This window comes from Hyaena hyaena, unplaced genomic scaffold (genome assembly GCF_003009895.1).
Source record: "Hyaena hyaena isolate Hyena2069 unplaced genomic scaffold, ASM300989v1 scaffold_35, whole genome shotgun sequence".
Taxonomy (NCBI): domain Eukaryota; kingdom Metazoa; phylum Chordata; class Mammalia; order Carnivora; family Hyaenidae; genus Hyaena; species Hyaena hyaena.
Genome location: NW_024080667.1, coordinates 4,217,852 through 4,238,533, shown reverse-complemented (window position 1 = coordinate 4,238,533; position 20,682 = coordinate 4,217,852). Strand labels below are relative to the sequence as shown.

The following is a 20,682-nucleotide window of genomic DNA, read 5'->3' as shown; positions in this document are numbered from 1 at the left end:
CCTGAGACCCGTCCTTAACCAAGTGGCAGAAGGTTAAGTTGTGTCCACATTAGCAGGACATGCTTTCTCTACCTCCGAAGGGGGTTCTCTCCCAGACCACCCAGGCCCCACCATGCCCTGGGAAGGGATCACCCTAATCCTAGCATCTTCTTCCCCCTCCGGAGTTTTCAAGCTTCTCCACCGGTCCGAGGTGCTTTCCCCGCCCCTTGGGCCATGGCAAGACCGTCACTATGTAAATGTCTGTGCAAATCCCCTGGTGTCAAGCTGCCAGCTCTCTGATGAGGCAGAGCCACCTCCGGGGACCCCTCATTTCCCAGCCATGGGACCCCGGGCCAGGGAAATCTGCTCCCTGATCATTCTGTTGCAGGTCCTGGCTGAGTCGGCCGAGAACTCAGAATTCTACTTGGCCGGGGATTACCTCCTCGGTGGCCTCTTCACCCTCCATGCCAACGTGAAGGGCATCGTCCACCTCAACTTCCTGCAGGTGCCCCAGTGCAAGGAGTGAGTCTCCAGCGTGGGGCTGGAACTGGCACTGGGGGTGCGGTGGGAAGCCAGGGCTGGTCCTGTGCCCCTCAGGGGACTGCGCCAGGACCGAGGGCTCCAAATGCTGCTCCTCGTTCATTGCCAGCCTCTCATTCTGCATTATCCCCACGGGCCTGCAGGGAGAGACCCTACACGGCTCATGTTACCAAAACCTTGGGCAATTGTATTCTGAAGTATGGAGAGCTGGTTGTCCCAATGCTTCCTCTCTTGATAAAGAATTACAGGGTATTTGAGCCTGGAGGGGTTGTAGAGACCAGCCTCCCCCCACCTACTTTGTCAAGCGGGGAAGGCCTACTGAGTCCATGTCAAGTCCAAGTCTAGAAACCAAGGGTTATGCCTCTGGAGGCCAGAAATGGGGGTTTTTCTGTAGCAGGTTTTCAGACTGAAGGGGAAGGTTGGCATTTCTCTTGGGCTGTTGGTTAGGTGGGAGGACCCGGGTGCTCCAGGACTGGAAGGGATTTCCTCCACTCATTTCGGCCCCTGTGAGCCCCAGGGGGTGGCGGCATCACTCAAGCCTGGGCGAGACATCTTTGTGCAAGCATGAAGGCTGGGATAACGGACCCAGCCTGGGATGATGCAGTAGTGACTTGGTGCAGAGAGGGTGAAGGCATTCTGTGAGACGGAGAAAGAAGAGTGTGCAACACATGCTGAAGGGCTGACTATAAGAAATTTGCCTTTTATGTGATATCTGGGAAGATTACCTGCTGGTTTGGGAATGATGGAGGTGGTACCAGTGATGGTGCGAGGCACATCGCTGAATGAATGTTCTGATACCTGTGATCAGGGTGGGAAGTCCAGTGATGGTGGTAATGCTGATGATGTTGATGGCAGTGACAATGGTGATAAGGCAAATGGTGAGGAGTATGGTGATGGTGGCGGTGGTGGTGGTGAAGATGATGGTGATGGTGGTGGTGATGATGGTGATGAAGATTATGGCTGTGGTGATGGTGGTGATGGTAGTGGAGGTGATGAAGATGAAGATGATGGAAGATGACATTGTGATGATGATGGTGGTGGTGGTTTTGATGGTGAGGACAGTGGTGTTGATGGCGATATGGTGGTGATGGTTGTAATGATGGTGATGGTCATGATGGTGATGAAGACGATGATGGTGGTGGTGATGATGGTAGTGGTGATGGCGCTGATGAAGATGATGGTGATGGTGATAAACATGGTGGTGGTGGTGATGAAGATGATGGTGGTGGTGATGGCAGTGATGGCGGTGATGGTGACAGTGGTGATGAAGATGATGGTGATGGTGGTGATGGTGATAAAAGTGGTGGTGGTGGTAGTGACAGTGGTATTGGTAATGGTGGTCGCAGACATGTGGTTATAGTGAGGGCAGTGGTGGTGATATGGTTAATAGAAATAGTAGATGATGCTGCTGACAGTAATGACAGAGGTTATAGCGGATAATGGTGGTCACATTGGTAGACGTGGGTAGAATCGTGGTAGAGATCATAGGGATGGTGGTAGTGGTGGCAATGGTAGTGATCAATGGTAGCCACGGAGATCAGTGTCAGAGGTGGCTGTAGAGATGATGGTGATTCTGGAGATGTGGTAGATGACAATGGTGTGATAAAAATGCCAGAATCTTCCGGAGTGGCTCCTTGGGCCACTCCTTGGCTTTCCTGTGGCAGGCAGAGGGGACCCTCTGGCTCTTCCATCCCTTCCCTTTCTCACTCTAGCCCTGCTTCCCACCCCATGGGGTTCCCCCAGGTATGAAATGAAGGTGTTGGGCTACAACCTCATGCAGGCCATGCGCTTTGCGGTGGAGGAGATCAACAACCACAGCAGCCTGCTGCCCGGGGTGCTGCTGGGCTATGAGGTGGTGGATATCTGCTACATCTCCAACAACGTCCAGCCCGTGCTCTACTTCCTGGCACAGAGGGACTACTCCCTGCCCATCCAGGAGGACTACAGCCACTATGTGCCCCGTGTGATGGCTGTCATTGGCCCTGACAACTCCGAGTCCACCATGACGGTGGCCCATTTCCTCTCTCTCTTCCTCCTTCCACAGGTGAGGCCCCTGGGTCCTGGGGGAGGGAGCTAGGGGGCAGATGAGTGGTTATCCTGAGAGCTCACTTCCCCCCACCAGTCATGGGGATACGAGGAGGCGGCAAGTAGGATCAGAACGTCAGCCCCAATCCTAGGAAGCCAGCCCAGCCTCTTGGTTAAGAGCTCAGGCTTTGGCGGCAGACGGACCTGGGTGTGCCCTTGGCTCTGAGTCTTGGCCATGCTGAAGTCCTAAGCAGATGTCTTAACTCTTCTGAGCCTCACCTTCCACACCTACAAAATGGGATGGTAAGAGTTCCATCCTAGGGCCGTCTGAAGGTTAAAGGTGTTACCTACGTAGGAGTTTGTAGGACGCAGAAGCTAGTCCACTCACGTCATGGTACGTAAGCATCTTGCACAGAAGTGAAAACTCAAGGAGTGCTCGACATTATCCCGCACCGAGGCCCCGCACAATTCCTGCGCGTTACAGGTCCTCAGAAAAGTGCTACTAGTATGACTACTGTTATTGTAAGCGTCGGCATCATTGTGATTAAAAGTGCCTAGGCCAGAACTGGCCAAAAAATTTTATGCATTAAAAAAAAAAAAGTTTTTATGCATTCATGAGCAGTTAGCACAAGTCTTGACACATAGTAGGTAGTTACACTCTAAGTTTTGCTGTCATTTTTTTGTTATGTAAAGCGCCAGGGGTCTGACTCGTAGCAGGTGCTCAGCAAATATTAATATGCTTATGTGAAGCATCTCGTCCAGGACTAACCTCATCCTTTCATGCATTTAGCAAGTATTTATGGAGCGCCTCCTGCGCTAGGTGCTGTTGTAGGGCTGGGGACACAGTGGGGAACAAAACCCAGCACATCTCTCCTAGCGGGAGGGCCAGGCCACGTCAGTAAACACGTGACACAGGCTGTTGGAAAGTGAGACGTGCACGGGACAAAATTAAAGGCCAGCAGGGCGAGGGAAGCTGGGCAGGTCGGTGGGCAGGTGGAGCGGGTAAGGGGGAACCGCAGTTTCAAGTGGGGTGTCCGGGGGACGTCTTTCTGACAATTGGACAAAGACCTGAGGGAGATGAAGGGGTGAGGGAGCTATGTGGGTGTCTAGGAGAAGAGCATTCCAGAAGAGGGGGCAGCGAATGCAGAGGCCGGCAGGTGCCTGGTGCGTTGGCTAAGCTGGTGAGCCTACCTGGGACCAGGTGGGAGAGGAGGAGGAGATGAAGTCAGAGAGGTGAGGGCTGGGGTCAGTGACGGGGCCCCTTGGGGGCCACTGAAGGACTCTGGAGTGACACTAGGAGCTGTTGGTTTTGGGTTTCTTTTTTTAATTTTTTAAAATGTTTATTTATTTTTGAGACAGCGTGAGCAGGGGAGGGGCAGGGAGAGAGGGAGACACAGAATCCGAAGCAGGCTCCAGGCTCTGAGCTCTCAGCACAGAGCCCGACACGGGGCTTGAACTCACAGAGTGTGAGATCATGACCTGAGTCCAAGTTGGACACTTAACTGACTGAGCCACCCAGGCGCCCCTGTTGGGGGGTTTTGAGTGGAGGAGTAAGGTGACGAGGCCACCTGGCTGCCACGAACGGCAGAGACAGCCAAGCAGAAGGGTGGGCGGAGGCCGTGGTGGCCTGGGCGGGGTGATGGTGGCCCGCCGAGGCCCTGGCTCACGCGGGCCGCCCTGCGCTCTCCGCTCTCCGGCAGATCACCTACAGCGCCATCAGTGACGAGGTGCGCGACAAGCAGCGCTTCCCGGCCGTTCTGCGCACCGTTCCGGGCGCCGATCACCAGATCGAGGCCATGGTGCAGCTGATGGTGTACTTCCGCTGGAACTGGATCGTCGTGCTGGTGAGCAGCGACGACTACGGCCGCTACAACAGCCAGCTGCTCAACAACCGCCTGGCCGGCCGCGACATCTGCATCGCCTTCCAGGAGACGCTGCCCATGCCGCAGTCCAACCAGGCGGTGACGCGCTGGGAGCGCCGGCGCCTGGAGGCCATCGTGGGCAAGCTGCAGCAGAGCTCGGCCCGCGTCGTCGTCCTGCTGTCGCCAGACCTGGTCCTGCACAACTTCTTCCGCGAGGTGCTCCGCCAGAACTTCACGGGCGTCGTGTGGATCGCCTCCGAGTCCTGGGCCATCGACCCGACCCTGCACAACCTCACCGAGCTGCGCCACACGGGCACCTTCCTGGGCATCACCACCCAGAGCGTGCCCATCCCAGGCTTCAGCGAGTTCCGCGTGCGCCCCGCCTGGGCCGGGCCGCCCGCGCCCAACAGGACCAGACGGGGGGCCACCTGCAATCAAGAATGCGACCGCTGCCTCGACACCGCCGTGTCCTTCAACAACGTCCTCACGCTCTCCGGCGAGCGCGTGGCCTACAGCGTGTACTCGGCCGTCTACGCCGTGGCCCACGCGCTGCACCGCCTCCTGCGCTGCACCCAGACCACCTGCTCCAAGGGGGTGGTCTATCCTTGGCAGGTGAGGCCCCGCCCACGGAGAGTCAGGGCCACGCAGGCGCAGAAGAGCCGTTGCCATGGAGACTACTTAGCCTCCCCCCTGTCTGGCTGGGTCCAGGGCAAACTGGCGGGAGAGGCTATGGGACACGCCCTGCCTCCAGACACATGGGACCAGACGTCCTTCATGGTGACAAAATTCCTTTTTTTTTTTTTTTAATTAGTGTAATCACTGCCATCCGAGAAAGCCTGTCCTGGCAGCAGATTTGGGTGAAGTTCCCTGGAAGGAAGTGGGCACCCCAGTCCCCCACCTCCTCTCCTGGGAGGTGGCCTTGGGCGAGGACTTGGGTGTTCAGCTCTCTGAGGCTCTGCCTTGGGTTTATGCATCTTCTCTCGTCCCAGGTCTGGACGATTCAGGAGTAAAGAGGGAGGAGTCGCCTGGATTCAGACCTGGAATTTAAATATGTAGTTTTCTGTTTTGCACCATTTAGTTAGTTCTTTAAAAAAAAACTTCCCCTTTCTTTTTTTTTTTTTTTTAAATGTTTATTTATTTTTGAGAGACAGGCACAGAGCATGAGCAGGGGAGGGGCAGAGAGAGGGAGACACAGAATCTGAAGCAACTTCCAGGCTCCAAGCTGTCAGCACAGAGCCTGATGTGGGGCTTGAACCCACGAACTGTGAGATCATGACCTGAGCTGAAGTTGGAAGCTTAACTGAGCCACCCAGGTGCCCCTACTTCCCCTTTCTCTTAATATTTGTAACCTGTCTCTCTGCCCCATAACCTCAGAGCCTAGCCTTGCAAGCGTAAGTGCTTATTTTTTTCTAAAACTTCAGTTATTCTTCCTTCCTTCCTTTCTTTTTTTTTTTTTTAAATGTTTTATTTATTTTTAGGAGAGAGAGAGAGAGAGACAGCGTGAGCAGGGGAGGGTAAGAGAGAGAGGGAGTCACAGACTGAAACAGGCTCCAGGCTCTGAGCTGGCCCGACGCGGGGCTCGAACCCACGAACCGCGAGATCATGACCTAAGCGAAAGTCGGACGCTCAACCGACTAAGCCACCCAGGCGCCCCTTTCCTTCCTTCCTTTCATTCATTCATTCATTCATTCATTCAAATAATTTATTGTCAAATTGGCTTCCATACAACACCCAGTGCTCATCCCTACAAGTGCCCTCCTCAGTGCCCATCACCCATTTTCCCCTCTCCCCCACCCCCATCAACCCTCAGTTTGTTCTCTGTCTTTAAGAGTCTCATGGTTTGCCTCCCTCTCTCTCTGTTTGTAACTATTTCTTTCCCCTTCCCCTCCCCCATGGTCTTCTGTTAAGTTTCTCAAGATCCACATCTGAGTGGAAACACACGGTGTCTGTCCTTCTCTGACATTTCACTCAGCATAATACCCTCGAGTTCCATCCACGTTGCTGCAAATGGCAGGATGTCACTCTTTCTCATTGCCAAGTAGTATTCCGTTGTGTAGATAAACCACATCTTCTCGATCCATTCGTCACTTGATGGACACTGAGGCTCTTTCCATGATTTGGCTATTGTTGAGTGTGTTGCTATGAACATTGGGGTCCATGTGCCCCTGTGCATCAGCACTCCTGTGTCCCTTGGGTAATTCTTAGCAGTAAAATGCAGTATTCTCTAAAGGAATTCTAGCCTCCGCCAGCAGAATATTATATTTTACTGTATGTCCTCCTATGTTAATAACATACGTAATTATCATGGGTGCTTTCCTGCCTCTTGAGCATCCAGGAGGCACCCTAACTCGTGACCATCCTGTGAGGTCGCTAATCCACAGATAGGAAGGCTGAGACGGGATCAAAGTGACCCGTCTGGGCCAGTTTTAGTGGTAAGTGGCAGTCCGTGGCTGTGAACCCCCTGATTTTCCCACCGTACCGTTCAGCTCTCCTAAGCCAAGAGTAGCAATATCTGTGATGAGGGGCCGTTGACTTCTTTCCTCTGCTAACAGTAGGGACCAGACAGCACCCATCATAGCAACCCATTTCCTGAGCACCCGCTACGTGCCAGGCCCCGGCAGGGCACTGTGGGCACACCGGACCCTCGTCAGAGTTGCAGTGTGTGTGTGTGTGTGTGTGTGTGTGTGTGTGTGTGTGTGAAGCAGCATCACTGTGACCAGGCCACTGTGACCAAAGAATGGGGACCAAAGGGAGCTGCAGGTGGCACCCCTGCAGGGCAGCAAGTGCCGGATGGAGGAGCTGAGGCTTTGCTCTAGAAGCAGTAGGAGCCCACCGGGAGTTCCAGGGCAAAGCACTGAGACTGCTGTTTTGGAGAGAATCCATCAGGCCAGTTCGGGGTTGAGGTGGATGGGGGACAGGGACAGGAAGTGGGGAGCCCGGAGCATCATCCTATGGTAACGTCACCCAGAGTCTCCACTGGCGTGAACAGTGGAAACGATGCCCTTTTGCGCAGACACGTTAGACCAGAATGCCCTCTGCTGGGGGTAGACGCCGCCCTGCAGCGGCCGCGTGGCCTGGCGAGGGGCCGAGCTGAGCTCCGGCTGTCCCTCCCCGTTACCCCCCTGCTGCGGGGCCCCCCGCCCCGATGCTGGGTCACGCCACGCCACCCTGTGGGTTTTTGTCATACAGAGCACTTACCCCAAGTTGTTTTGATTGTGTTTATTCACTTGCTTTCTTGTTTGCTGGCTATTCCCCACCACCCCCTCCTCCCAAACGTAGGCCGGAAACAGCAGGGACCTTCGAGTCCCACGTCCTATTCCGTGCTGTCTCCTGAGCTGCTGGAACTGGGTCTGGCTCAGCGCGGACTCTCAGTGAATATTTATTGAATAAGCGAATGTGTGAATGAATGAATGAATGAGCCCCTACTGTGTCCCAGCACGGCGCTAACCCCTCTATGTGACTGATCAACTATCTCCAGATGCCCTGTGAGTAGACACTGTTACTCGATGGTCGCTGCCCATATGGAGGTGAGGTGGAGGCCTAGGAAGTGGCCACGCGGTGGTGATGTTCCAGGGCAGGGCAGGGGGGATGGAGAGGAGGGCAGCCCTCAGAGAGGCAGGGAGGGAGAGGCCCGGGTGAAGAGGAGGCTTGGAGATGAAGGCGAGGAGGGCGCTCTGCCCATGTGATGGGGAGGGCACGATTAGGGGGAAGCTGGGGAAAATCCAGGCTGACAAATGTGAGCAGGGCGCCGGCAGCCTGAGGGAAAACGTTCAGCGCATTATGGAATCATAGAGCATTGGAGTTGCAAGGTGTTCTCAGAGTCTTGAGGCCCAATCTTTTTTATTTTATTTAACGGGGTCAGGGCTGGGGCCGGTGGGGCCCTAACAGGGACCGGCCAGCCAGGACCACAGGCTGGGGCGTTTGCCATCGGCTCACCATCCCCACTTCCTCTTCACTGCGTCCTTCTCTCCGCCTCTGTCCACCCCACATCTCAGCTTTCATCCATCTGCCTGTCTGTTGGGAGGCAGAGCTTTGTCCTCAGGCGGACCTGAGTTTGAATCCAGCTTGGCCACCGCTCACTGTGCAACCTTGGGCAAGTTAATGAATCTCTCTGAGCCTCCGATTTCTCATGTGCTAAGTAGAAGGGATGCTATGCACCCTGCCGAGTTTTTGCGAGGACTCGCGATGACCTGTGCACATTACCTGGTGCTGAGATGAATGTCTTCTTTCTTCTCATTCATTTCTGACACCAGTGTTGGGACAGTGATAGCTGAGGCCTCGTCCCAGCCTGGAGAGCTGCAGGGACAACACTTGCTGACCCCCGACCTTCGAGCCCCGGAGTCCCAGGTTGCTCAGCCCAGCCTGGCCAGGTCCCTGTGCGGATGTGACATGGACGCCCGGACCAGGTTCCCCGAAGGCCCCCACAGCGTCCTGACCCCCACCCAGAGGCCACCCCCTGGAAGGAGCCTCCCTCCTCTCAGCTCTCAAGATCCCGGCCCTCAGTCCTGGCAGCATGTGTGAATTCCAAAGAGCCTTGCAGAGCCAGGACCCCACTCCCTGGGCAGAGCAGGAAGAAGGCTGCGGCCCGAATCCCTCGGCTGTCTGTCTGTCGGTCCCTGAGGTGGGGTGAGCTCTGGACCCCCAAAACATAGCCCAATAGACTTTCTCAGTGATGGAGGGAAAATCTAAGAGTCAGATTGATGGAGTATCTAAGTTGGAAGCTCTTTCAGGGGGGGAGGATCCGCCCACCCAGAGAGGTTCAGTGACTTGCCCAACGTCACACAGCAAAATGAAAAAAGAGCTCAAGTTGGAATTCAGACCAAAGGATGCCCAGTGCAGAGCATATTCCGGTTTTATCCAGCTTCTGCATTCTCAGAGTGACAGGGGATGGCACCGGGGAGAGACTGGAGAGTGGCCTCTGACTGTGGGGGAAACGGGAAGTATCCAGGGGGCAGGGGCGAGTGCAGCTGACCCTTGCAGGTGAGAGAGGCGGTGGACTCTGGAGCCCAGGTATCGGGTCCCCGAGGGATGGCCAAAGTGACTTCCAGAGGGAAGGAATAATATCAGCACCTCGGCCGGAGGGGACTACTTCCTAGTGTTCAGGCGCCGTGCTAAGCTCCCAACATTGGGAAACTCCTGTATTGCTTCAGGGCCCGCAAGACTGGGTTTTTGCTCTCCTACTTTGCAGAAGAGGAAACGGCGCTCTCGGAGGTTCAGAGCGGGGGCAGAGCTGTTGCCTGGACCCACTGTGTCTGACCGCAGAGCCGGGGCTCTCAGCCACCAGCCCCCGGATGGCCACATCTACGGTCTCATTGCCCCCTAGTTCGGGTGTGGACACCAAGTCTCGTGGGGTAGTAGAATCTCCCCCAGGTCTGGCCTGACTTCTAATGCCGGCTTCACTTCCTTCCTCTAGCTGCTTCAGGAAATCTGGAAGGTCAACTTCACCCTCCTGGGCCACCAGATCTTTTTTGACAAGCAAGGGGACCTGCTCATGGGCCTGGAGATCGTCCAGTGGCAATGGGACCCGAGCCAGAACCCCTTCCGGAGCATCGCCTCCTACTGCCCGGTGCTACGACAGCTGAGGGCCACTGGTAACGTCTCCTGGCACACGGCTAACAACACGGTCAGCTCTCGGAGGGCTGGGGGGTGGGCCAGGGTTGGGGCCGGGCACCGGCTGGTGCAGGGGTGGCAATGGCCCTGGTGGGGTCCCTATTTGTGGGTGTCCCTCCCATTGACTAAGCTCTGTGGAAGTCTAGGGCTTTCTGACGCCTCAGGACCCAGGGGCTCGGTGGCTGAGCAAAGTGAATGTGGACCAGTGTGTGCACAGGACCTCAATTCTCGTGTCAACCCTAGAAAATAGTTGCTGCTATCCCTCCTACTTTATGAGTTGGAAAACTGAAGGCACAGAGTGGTTGCATGACTTGCCTAAGGCCACACAGCTTTTGCCTGTCTCTATATGCAGCATTCAGGCTACATCCTATCGATTAATACTCCCATTTTGAGGACAGTAGCTGTGCCCTCAACTATCTGACATCTGTCTAAGGCTCCTTTGGATAACCCTCTTGGATTATAAGCTGTCAGAATGGCCGCGATGTGGGGAGAGATAGAGACCCAGCCTTGTGGGGTTGCCGGGGGTAGGGGTGGGGATCTAAAAGCTCAAAGAGCCAGGGCACCTGGGTGGCTTAGCTAGTTAAGCATCTGACTCTAGATCTCAGCTCAGGTCTTGATATCAGGGTCATGAGTTCAGACCCCGCGTTGGGCTCCATGCTGGGCGTGGAGCCTACTTAAAAAAACTGATAAAATAAAAGTGTGGAGTGCCTTCGCCAGACCCCTGACATACCACACACTTTGCCCCGGTTTCTGGGGTGACTGGTGCTGCTGGTTCCCGAGCTTTTGGGGAGATTTAAGGAGTCCGTTGTGTTGGTGCCTTTATTGGTTTGTGAGGGCTGCTGTCACAAAGGGCCACAGTCTGGGGGCTGGAGGTCCAAACTCAAGCTGTCAGTAGGTTTGGTTCCTTCTGAAGACTGTGAGGGAGAATGTTCCAGGCCTCTCTGCCAACTTCTGGTGGTTAGCTGGCCATCGCTGGCTTTCCTTGGCTTGGGTTTTCTCACTCAAGGTGTGGTCACCTCCACAGGGCACTCTCCCTGGAGGCGTGTCTGTCTCCAAATCTCCCCTTTCATAAACACATCGGTTATATTGGAGTGGGGGCCCATCCCCCCCCCAGGATGATCTCATTTTACCTAATTACATCTGAAATGATCCTACTTCCAAATAAGTTCACATTTTTAGGTCCTGGGGTTTCAGACGTCAGGTAACTTTGAGGGGACGAACAGTGTCTTGGCCTGGGTTTGTTTGTTTGTTTGTTTGTTTTCCTGGAAAGCAGAGCCTGAGGCAAGGGTTTATGTACTGACAGTTTCTTCCAGGATACACTCTGTGGGAACAGGAGTGGGTGAGGTGGGAGAGTCCATTAGGGATAGAAAGAAAGGCATAGAAGGGAGTGTTGTCAAGCTGGACATCGATGGTGAGCTCAATCTTACCAGGACTCTCTGAGGGGCCACTTTAGAATTGTCGCCAAGGGGAGGAAGAGGATGGAATGGACCCATCGGTCTGTACCTCCCCCTCTCCCCCTCGCTGTGGTCCAAGGTCGCCGCCTGGGGCGTTAACTTGTTTGTGCTTCCAGGGCCACACATGTGGGGGTGCCTGGCGGCTTCCCACAAGCATCTCACACCACAGCCCCAGGGCACAGAGCGGAAGGGCTGGAGGGCAGTTCAGGGGAGGTGCTGACAGGTAACACTTGTGTGGATTGGTTGCCATGGCAACGGCAAGCTGAAAAGGTGGGCTGAGAGGCCATAGAGACATCCGCTCCTCGCTGAGCTCACTGTGACGGCGACCTCCCCCAGCCTGCCCGGTCTCTTCGCGGGGACTTGAGTGGACACTGTGGTCACAGGCCCTGCAGCCGCCGTGGGGGCCAGGGGGAGCCGGCCCTCCTCATCTCTCCCTCCCGCCGTCCATTCCGGAGTCTTTCGCCCTCGGCCACTTGGCTGGTGGGGTGTTCTGGACATTTGTCCCCAGGTGCCTGAGCCCGTGGTCGCCTCGTCCTTGCCGGCCTGTGGCTGTGGCAGGCGTCTAGCAGCAGTAATGACCGGGCTGCTGCAGGGAAACTTCTGGATTCCAGACCGGCTCCTTCCTACCCTCTTGTGTGGTGGGGACCTGCCCCCCCCGCCCCCCCACTAATCCAAGTCAATTACCTCCTCTCGACCTTCTCACTCCCTGGCGTGCGGCCCCTGAAATAACCAGGTGGCACCTCGCACCCATTTTGTCTGCCGGTGGACGTATTCGTCTTTGGAGGCCAGACCCTGAATTCCAGAAGAGTCCAGCTGGTGGGGACGGGAAGCACCAGTTCTACAATGAGCTCCTGAGAACAATGGTGAGGGTGGCCGATCCTTCTTCCACGCCGCGGTGGTGGCTGGACCCACGTATTCTAGCTGTTGGGGCCACAGTGCTATATACTCGCTTTTCATGCAGTGCTTATACCTCACCCTGAAGGGCAGTGTCCCCACCCTCGAGGTGCTGACTGTCGCCGAGCTGGTACCTTACCGTCGGTTTATCAGACGGGATGCCTGCCAATGATGCTGTGGAATGTGTGGGGATCAGTGGATCCTGTGGTCATGTGCCCATGTCACGCCCCCTTTGCCATACGCTGGGTCCCTTGTCTGAGGTGATTCATGGGGGACCCATGACAGTAACTTGTTGGGGTGCCGCATGGCAGACGGGGGGGCGTGTTCTTACACAGGTGATTCGGTGCTCCCTCCAGGGAAGAAGGCACCTGACGTTGATAGCTGTGCCAGCATCTGTGTAGAATGGTAGCAAATCCAGGGCTCAGTGTGGATTCTGGGCTGGAAGGGTAGGTGCTCGGCAGCGGCAGTAGCTATGCCAACCACGGAGAGAGGAAGCCCAAGGTGCTGAGCTCCCGCCCACAGGCTCCACCCTTGACACCGCGAGCACTCGATGCAAGCCCGGGAGGCTGACGACAGAGGCCAGCTGAGCTGTATCAGAGACTGCCTCCTTTCCATCCGGTTCTTCACCACTCCCTGTGTTCTCGGACTGGCATTGGCCCGAGATGCAAAGATCGTCACGCTTTGCACTCCCTCCCGTAGGTACACACACACCTTTCCGCCCAGACGACGTCTTCTCCACTCTTCTGGTCTTGCTCAGGTCCCCGAGCCACCGGCCAAGCCAGTCATCACTGCTTGGGGATCCTGGGAATATGCACATCCAGGGCCTTTTTCCAACCACACGTGTTGTGGGGGACATTGTCCCTCATCGCCGCCCTTCAGGGGCACCCCCAAGAGGACCTTACTGTGGCAACAGTCCGTGCTGAGCTCACGTTGATACATCAAGCTGCGAAGAGATCACCTTGAATCACTGACTTAAGAAACATACACTCCCCCCGCCTCCCTAGGCCGGCTTTGGCCTGATCCCAAATGCGCCATTTCCGTTGCATGGACGTTTGCCGCTCTTCCTGCCTGACCACACGACTCCGTGCATCTGAGGGTCCCTTGATGTCCTGAGGCCACGTGCTCATTGTCCACGAAGACCCAGCAGGACACTGGGAGCTGACTTTCAAGTAGAGAGTGGTGCTGTACGGCGGAAGGCGTGCTGGAGCTGGGGTTTGCAGTCTTGTGCTGGGGCTTGCCCGGCTTGTCTCCAGCAGGCCACACTGGCAACAGCAGATCTGCGTGGCATATGGCCCGAGTGGCAAGGATGGCGTGTCCTCAGCAGAGGCCTTCCTCCTCCGGGCTTGGCATTGTTCGCCTGGACACTGGAAGTCATTTGAGTCCCCCGATAAATGTGGCTGGAGCGGTATTTCCAAGAGCGATTTATGCTGTCCCCTAAATCTCAAGAGGCTCACCAAGTGCCATGCATCTCTAATGGTAGAAGGCAGAAGATGTCACAACTCGTTCTTTCGCAGAGAGGATGTCCTGGCCTTTCCCAGACCACGGGAACCCCGAAAGCATCACCAGTGTGGCCGGGCCCATTTCATGTACCCTTATACCTAAGCATCCGTGTCTTACCCGGCGTGAAGGGTGCTCCCTGCTTCCTCCTCACCAGATGCCGTGGGTACGGTGCCCAGAATAAAGTGGGTCAGCATCATGTTCTGCAGAGTGTCAGAGTGGTCCAGTTCCGTGTGGGCCAAACCAGGACGGAGAATAGAAGCGTAAGCTTAGCTCTGTAATAAGACAGTAAATGGTAGTGACTTGAGAGCTTTCTCCTCCTTTACTGGGCATTTATGGCTGGACAATCCCCTCTAAGTACTGCATTCGCTGCCTTCTGTAAGTTTTGATATATATTAACGTAATATAATTTTTTAATGTTTATTTATTTTTGAGAGAGAGAGGAAGTGCGAGCAGAGAAGGTGCAGAGAGAGGAGGGACAGAGGATCTAAAGCTGACTCCATGCTGACAGCAGAGAGCCCGACGTGGGGCTTGAACCTGTGAACTGTGAGATCATGACCTGAACCAAAGTCGGATGCTCACCTGACCCAAGCGGCCCTAAAATACACTTTTTAATTATGGAAAAACCCTCTATAACATAAAATTTACCACTTTAACCGTTTTTTTTCCAATTTTTTTTATTGGGGCAAGATATACATAAACCATTTACCACCTTAACCATCTTAAATTACACAGTTCAGTGGTATTAGGTACATTCACGTTCTTATCATCTGTCACCACCCTCCATGTCCAGAACTCTCCATCTTCAAAATGGAGACTTGGTACTTCTTAAACACCGACTCCCCGCTCCTCTCCGCCCAGCCTCTGGAGCCACCATTCCACTTTCCAGTCCTATGACTTTGACTCAGAACCTCATATAAATGGAATCGCACAGCTATTGTCTTCTCGTGACTGGCTTATTTCACCAGACAACATCCATTCTGTAGCATGTGTCAGAATTTTCTTCCTTCTTTAGACTGAATAATCCAGTACAGGTATATATCCCGCTTCACTAATCGTTCATCCATCAGTGGACACTTGGGTTGCCTCTACGTTTAAGCTATTGTGAATCACGCGGCTCTAAACGTGGGTGTACAAATATCTCTTTGAGTCTCTGCTCTCAATTCTTGAACATATACACCTGGCGGTGGAAGCTGGATCATGTGTTCATTCCGGTTTTAATTTTTTGAGGGACCGCCATCTTGTTTTCCACCACAGCTGTACCAGCCTACCTTTCTGGCCGAGAACAAAGAGGTTCCAGCCCCTCCACATCCTCGCCAACACAGATCATGATCCGTTCTGTGATAGTAGCCATCCTAATGGGTGTAGGCTCGTCGTTCACTGCAGTTTTGATTTGCGTTTCTCTAAGGGTTACTGATTGAGCAGCTTTTCAAGTGCTTGTTCGCCATTGGCGTATCTTCTTTGGAGGAATCTCTATACAAGTCCTTCGTTTCTGAGTTAGGAGTTCTTTATATATCCTGGATATTAATCCTTTGGTTGATGTACAATATGCAGCTATTGTCTCCCATTCTGTGGGATGCCTTTTTCCTCTCTCCGTAAATCACTCTCTTTCTCATTTGGTGGACAAACGTTTTAAATTTGCATGGAGTCCCATCCAGGAAGTCGTTGCCAGATCCAGTGTCATGAGACTTGTGCCCCGCGTTTTCTTCTGGCAGTTTTTATGATTTGAGGTCTCCCAGTGAAGTCATGGCTCCATTTTGAGGTAATCACGTGTGACATTAGGTCCAACTTTATTCTTTGGTACATGGCTCTCCAGTGCTCCCAGCGCCATTCCCTGGAAACATGGTCTTCCCCCCACTGAATGGTCTTGGACACCTGTCAAAACTCACTTGACCGTATGTGTGAGGGTTTGTGTCTGGACTCTATTCTATTTTATTGGTCTGTATGTCTGTCTTTATGCCGGCACCATGTTGCTTTGCTTGCGTGGTTTCGTAGCTACGTGTTGAAGTCAGGAAAGGTGCATCCTCTGGTTCTGTTCATTTTCATGATGGCTTTGGGTATTCAGGGTCCCTTGAGATGCCATCTGAATTTTAGGATAGGTTTTGCCCCCTCCCCCCCAACCAAAGTGAAGTTGTTACCTCCCATCGCTGAAAACTCCAGGACTGGACCATGAGACTTCAGGCACGGATGGATCCAGGATCTCACTCTCCAGATCTCAGTTCCTTCGTTGGAAATGTTCCCCCTCTGTGGACACATGGGAGCTGCTCGCAGCCCCAGAGTCGTGTCTTATCTGCCCGCCAATCTCAGAAAGTCTCCGTCTCAATAGCTGCGTGCTGTTCCCTAAAGAGGGCGGGCTGGGTCTCAGGCAGGCTGAACTAAGAGGGTCCCTACAAAGATCCAGTTCCAATGGCAATCTCTGCTCCTCCCCACTCCCGGAGAGGGGCCAGGCTTCCTCTCCCGAGCACCCTGCTAGTCGGGCTCAGGATCTCCACCCTCCTCCCTCCAGATCCCTGTGTCCATGTGCTCCAAGGACTGCCAGCCCGGGCAGAAGAAGAAGCCCGTGGGCATCCATCCCTGCTGCTTCGAGTGTCTCGACTGCCTTCCGGGCACCTTCCTCAACCGAACTGCAGGTGGGGCTCGCAGCTCTGCACCCCTGCCCCACCCTGCCCTGGGGCTCTCAGGGCCCTTCTGCCCAAAGGCCAGGGACCCTGTCTGATTCCACTTGTATCTTCCTAACAGACGGTGTAGAGAAAAATCTTCAATGCACGCTGTTGGGGGGCGGGGGGAAGGGACAGTCTCAGCCAGGTGAGGCGGTAACTGATCCCCACTGCACACGCGTGTAGCTGAGGGCCCAGGGGGTCAGGCCAGGGAATGTCCACTGGAGGAACGAACAAACGAATGAATGAATGAACGAACGAACGAACGAATGAATGTCTCTGTCCATAGAAGAAATGTTTCTGGCAGACAGGGATAGGAACTGACTTATCTCTCTGGCCTCCCGAATGCCTAGAGCAGTTCAGAGCATATAATGTTTGCTCAGCGCATGTGTATTGAGTGCCATCCTTGATGAAGAGAATGGACCTCTCCCCTATAGATCACACACTCCAGGAAGGTGGGGACAATGTCATCTCTCTGTCTACGTTGGCGTTTAGCCAGTTCATCATTGGGGCTCAAATTATTTTTTTCATGACTTCACTGATCAGTAAAGTAAGTGGTTGCAAACATCTACCAATCAGAGCCCTTACTATGTGCCCAGGAGAGCCCGGGCCACAGAGCAGGTGCTCAACAAAAGTTTGAATGATTTCACAGGCCTTCCTCTTGTAACTGGTCAGTAGGCAGGAGTCAAGGGGCTGGTGGCTATCACAGTGGATGGTGCTCAAAAAATAATTTAAATAAACGGTTGAATGTCCATCTCACCAGAGGGTACAGTCTTAGAAGGAAGGCATTACAGTTGTTAGGCTCTGAGTCAAGGGGACCTTGGTTTACATCCTGCCTCTGTACTTTCCTGCTTTTGTAACCACCCGGCCGAGCCTCAGATTCCACATCTGTGAAATGGGGCTGCAGCAAGGAGGTGATGGGCCTGCGGATGTGAGGGACGCAGTGAGTGGTAGCTGCCAGTGCGGGCATTGCCCTTAGCTCACCTCCCCGCCCCACCCCACCCCACCCCTATAGCCTCGCCCGGTGCAGGTGCGGAGGACGTGGGTGCCGGGAAGGTGGGTGTGGCTGACGGGAGCTGCTGTGTTCCCTTGCAGACGAATTTGACTGCCAGCCCTGCCCAAATTACGAGTGGTCCCATAGGAAAGACACCTCTTGCTTCAAGCGGCGGCTGGCCTTCCTTGAGTGGCATGAGGCACCCACCATCATGGTGGCCCTGCTGTCCGTCCTGGGCTTCCTCAGCACCCTGGCCATCCTGGTCATCTTCCGGAGGCACCTCCACACGCCCATGGTTCGTTCGGCCGGGGGCCCCATGTGCTTCTTGATGCTGCTGCCGCTGCTGATGGCCTATGCGATGGTCCCCATGTATGTCGGACAGCCCACGTTTTTCACGTGCCTCTGCCGCCAGACCTTCTTCACCCTCTGCTTCACCATCTGCATCTCCTGTATCACCGTGCGTTCTTTCCAGATCGTCTGCATCTTCAAGATGGCCAGGCGCCTCCCGCGTGCCTATAGCTATTGGGTCCGCTACCACGGGCCCTACGTCTTTGTGGCGTCCTTCACGGTGCTCAAGGTGGTCATCGTGGCGGGCAACGTGCTGGCCACGACCGCCAACCCCACCGCCCGCCCCGACCCCGATGACCCCAAGGTCATGGTTCTCTCCTGCAACTACCGCAAGGCGCTGCTGTTCAACACCAGCCTGGACCTGCTTCTGTCCTTGGCGGGCTTCAGCTTCGCCTACATGGGCAAGGAGCTGCCCACCAACTACAACGAGGCCAAGTTCATCACCTTCTGCATGACCTTCTACTTCACCTCCTCCATCTCCCTCTGCACCTTCATGTCCGTCTACGAGGGGGTCCTGGTCACCATCCTGGACTTCTGGGTCACGGTGCTCAACCTTCTGGGCATCAGCCTCGGCTATTTTGGCCCCAAGTGCTACATGGTCCTCTTCTACCCAGAGCGCAACACGCCCGTCTACTTCAGTAGCATGATCCAGGGCTACACCATGGGCAAGGACTAGCGCCGCCCATCGGCTGCCCAGGGGGCCGGAGGGCTCCGCCTTGGGCGATGGACGCTGGGGACTTGCTTGGTCAGCGCCAGCTGGGGGCAGAGATGCCGGCCCCATTACCAACTCACCCTCCCCTCGGATTCAGCCTTCCCCTGCAAGTTCTCCGCATCCTGGCCATTTCCCCCCACCGGGTGGTGGATGCCTAAAAGTAGTCACACTTTCCCTACAAACTGTTTGGCTTGTGGGGCACCGCCACCCGTTCTAGGGAAAAGATCCAGGGTGACCTACCTATTGGTCGCCAAGACAGAGATGGATTTAAGCAGCCTACAGTCGCCATCTGGTGGTCATAGCGGGTGTCTGCAGGTTCCGGCTCCTTCCCTTCACCCCTGTTGGTGGGTGGGGGGCGGGCAGCTGTGCCCGAAGGCTGGGCTGGGGCTGGTGGGGACGTGGTTCGCCCGGCTCGGGATCATTCACCACGTGCCCACGTGTCTGAGCCTCACCTCCCAGACTCCCCCCCCCCCCCCCCCGGGTGGCTAGGCAAGGAGAGGCCGGGAGGGCATGCCCCTCCGCGCAGGGGGCGGCCCTGGTCCAGNCCCCCCCCCCCCCCCCAGAGCTTGGGACCCAGCTTCTCTGAGTAATGGCTGCACATAAAGGCTGCTTCATAAATGCTTATGAATAAACCTCACTTGGGCGAAATGAAAGTGTTTCCTTCTTGTTTCCAGAATTCCCCCACCCCCAAGAAAGAAGATTGGGAAAGGAGACCTCAGTTTCAATTTCTGCATTGTCACTTCTGAGCAGTGTACTTTGGGCCAATTCTATTCACTGTTTTGGAGCCTACATGTCCCCTTCTCTAAAATAGGAACAATAAACCAAGAGTGCACCTTACGTGCTGTCTGTTGGCCAATTTGACAATATATTATATTAAAAAATAAAAATAAAATAGGAACAATAACTACTTCACAGGGACATCGGAGGATCAGAGAGAATGGGCATAAGTGCATACAGTAGGTACTCAATAAATGCCAACCAATCCAAGTCCACGTGTCCCTTGAACTGTCAGGCTTCAAAAGAAGGTTGTGTTTCCTTTTTACACCCAAATTTCCGTGGTATATGTTCTAGTCCGTGGTCCTAGCCCTGGGAGGGAAATTCTGGGCTCTGTCCTGGGGTACGTGGGCCTCCCCTGTGCCCAGAGCCACCCTGGCACCGCGGAACCCAGAAGAAGCTGGCATGCTGAGTGTAGCTGTGCCTGTGCCCGTCACCCCCGATGGTGGGGGTAGCCCTGACTTCTCTGTCCAGGGGTCGGAGCCGGCCTGTCCCAGCTCGCCAGGGAGCCGGAATCTCAGTGCCGACGCCTCCGAGCTGCAGCCTGCAGAGGCCGAGTAACCGGCTCGGGGACCTGTTACTGGGGTGACCTGTCTCAGGACGCCCCTGGGGGTGATTTCTAGATTGGCCCAACATGGGCCCTGGCAGGAGCAACTTCTGGAGGCTTCCTATGCAGCAGGGAAGGCAGGACTACCTCCCTCCCCGTCCTGAATTCTATCTCTTTCATGCTTCAAGGTGGCGGGTGGTGGGATCTCGCTTTGAGTCATCTGGAGTTTGGGAGAACAGCATTCAGATTTTGGGGGGCTGTTTCTCCATCATGGCAATGGCGGGGACAGGCCCTGTTTCCCTTCCTGAGCTCTTTCCAGAGCTGGCCCATAGCAGGTGCCCATGTATATGGATGGGACGGCTAAGTCACCGTGCTTGTCTGACCTTCTCCTCCACCACTGTTCCCTCAGGCCCTGCATCATTAATTCCATTCATCTCCCGTGGCCTTGGGTGCTGGGTCCCAAGAGGCATCTAGAAATACAAGACAGGGGCGCCTGGGTGGCTCAGTCAGTTGAGACCCTGACTCTTGATTTCAGGTCAAGTCATGATCCCCGAGTCGTGAGATCGAGCCCCGCACTGGGCTCCATGCTGAGCCTGGAGCCTGCTCAAGATGCTCTTTCTCTCTCTCTGCCCCTCTCCCCTGCTCTCTGTCTCTAAAATAAAAAAAATAAATAAATAAAAAATAAGAAGAACTATCAGACAAACACCTGTGCTCACCACCGGTAAGGAGGCAGCTAAGACGAGTTACCCTCCCTGAAGGCTTCACTGCATTATCCACTCTTTCCTCACA

At 54.8% G+C, this 20,682-nt stretch overlaps 1 protein-coding gene across 1 annotated transcript; it reads left to right on the top strand.

Moving 5' to 3' along the window:
* The first annotated feature begins 319 nt into the window (after positions 1–319).
* TAS1R2 (taste 1 receptor member 2) lies at positions 320–19,314 on the top strand. The gene is made up of 7 exons (XM_039229065.1): positions 320–501; positions 2,263–2,563; positions 4,245–5,018; positions 9,820–10,029; positions 16,368–16,491; positions 17,614–19,053; positions 19,136–19,314. The coding sequence occupies exons 1-6, from the start codon at positions 320–322 to the stop codon at positions 18,534–18,536; spliced, it is 2,514 nt and encodes an 837-aa protein (XP_039084996.1). The 3' UTR covers positions 18,537–19,053; positions 19,136–19,314.
* The last annotated feature ends 1,368 nt before the right edge of the window (positions 19,315–20,682 follow it).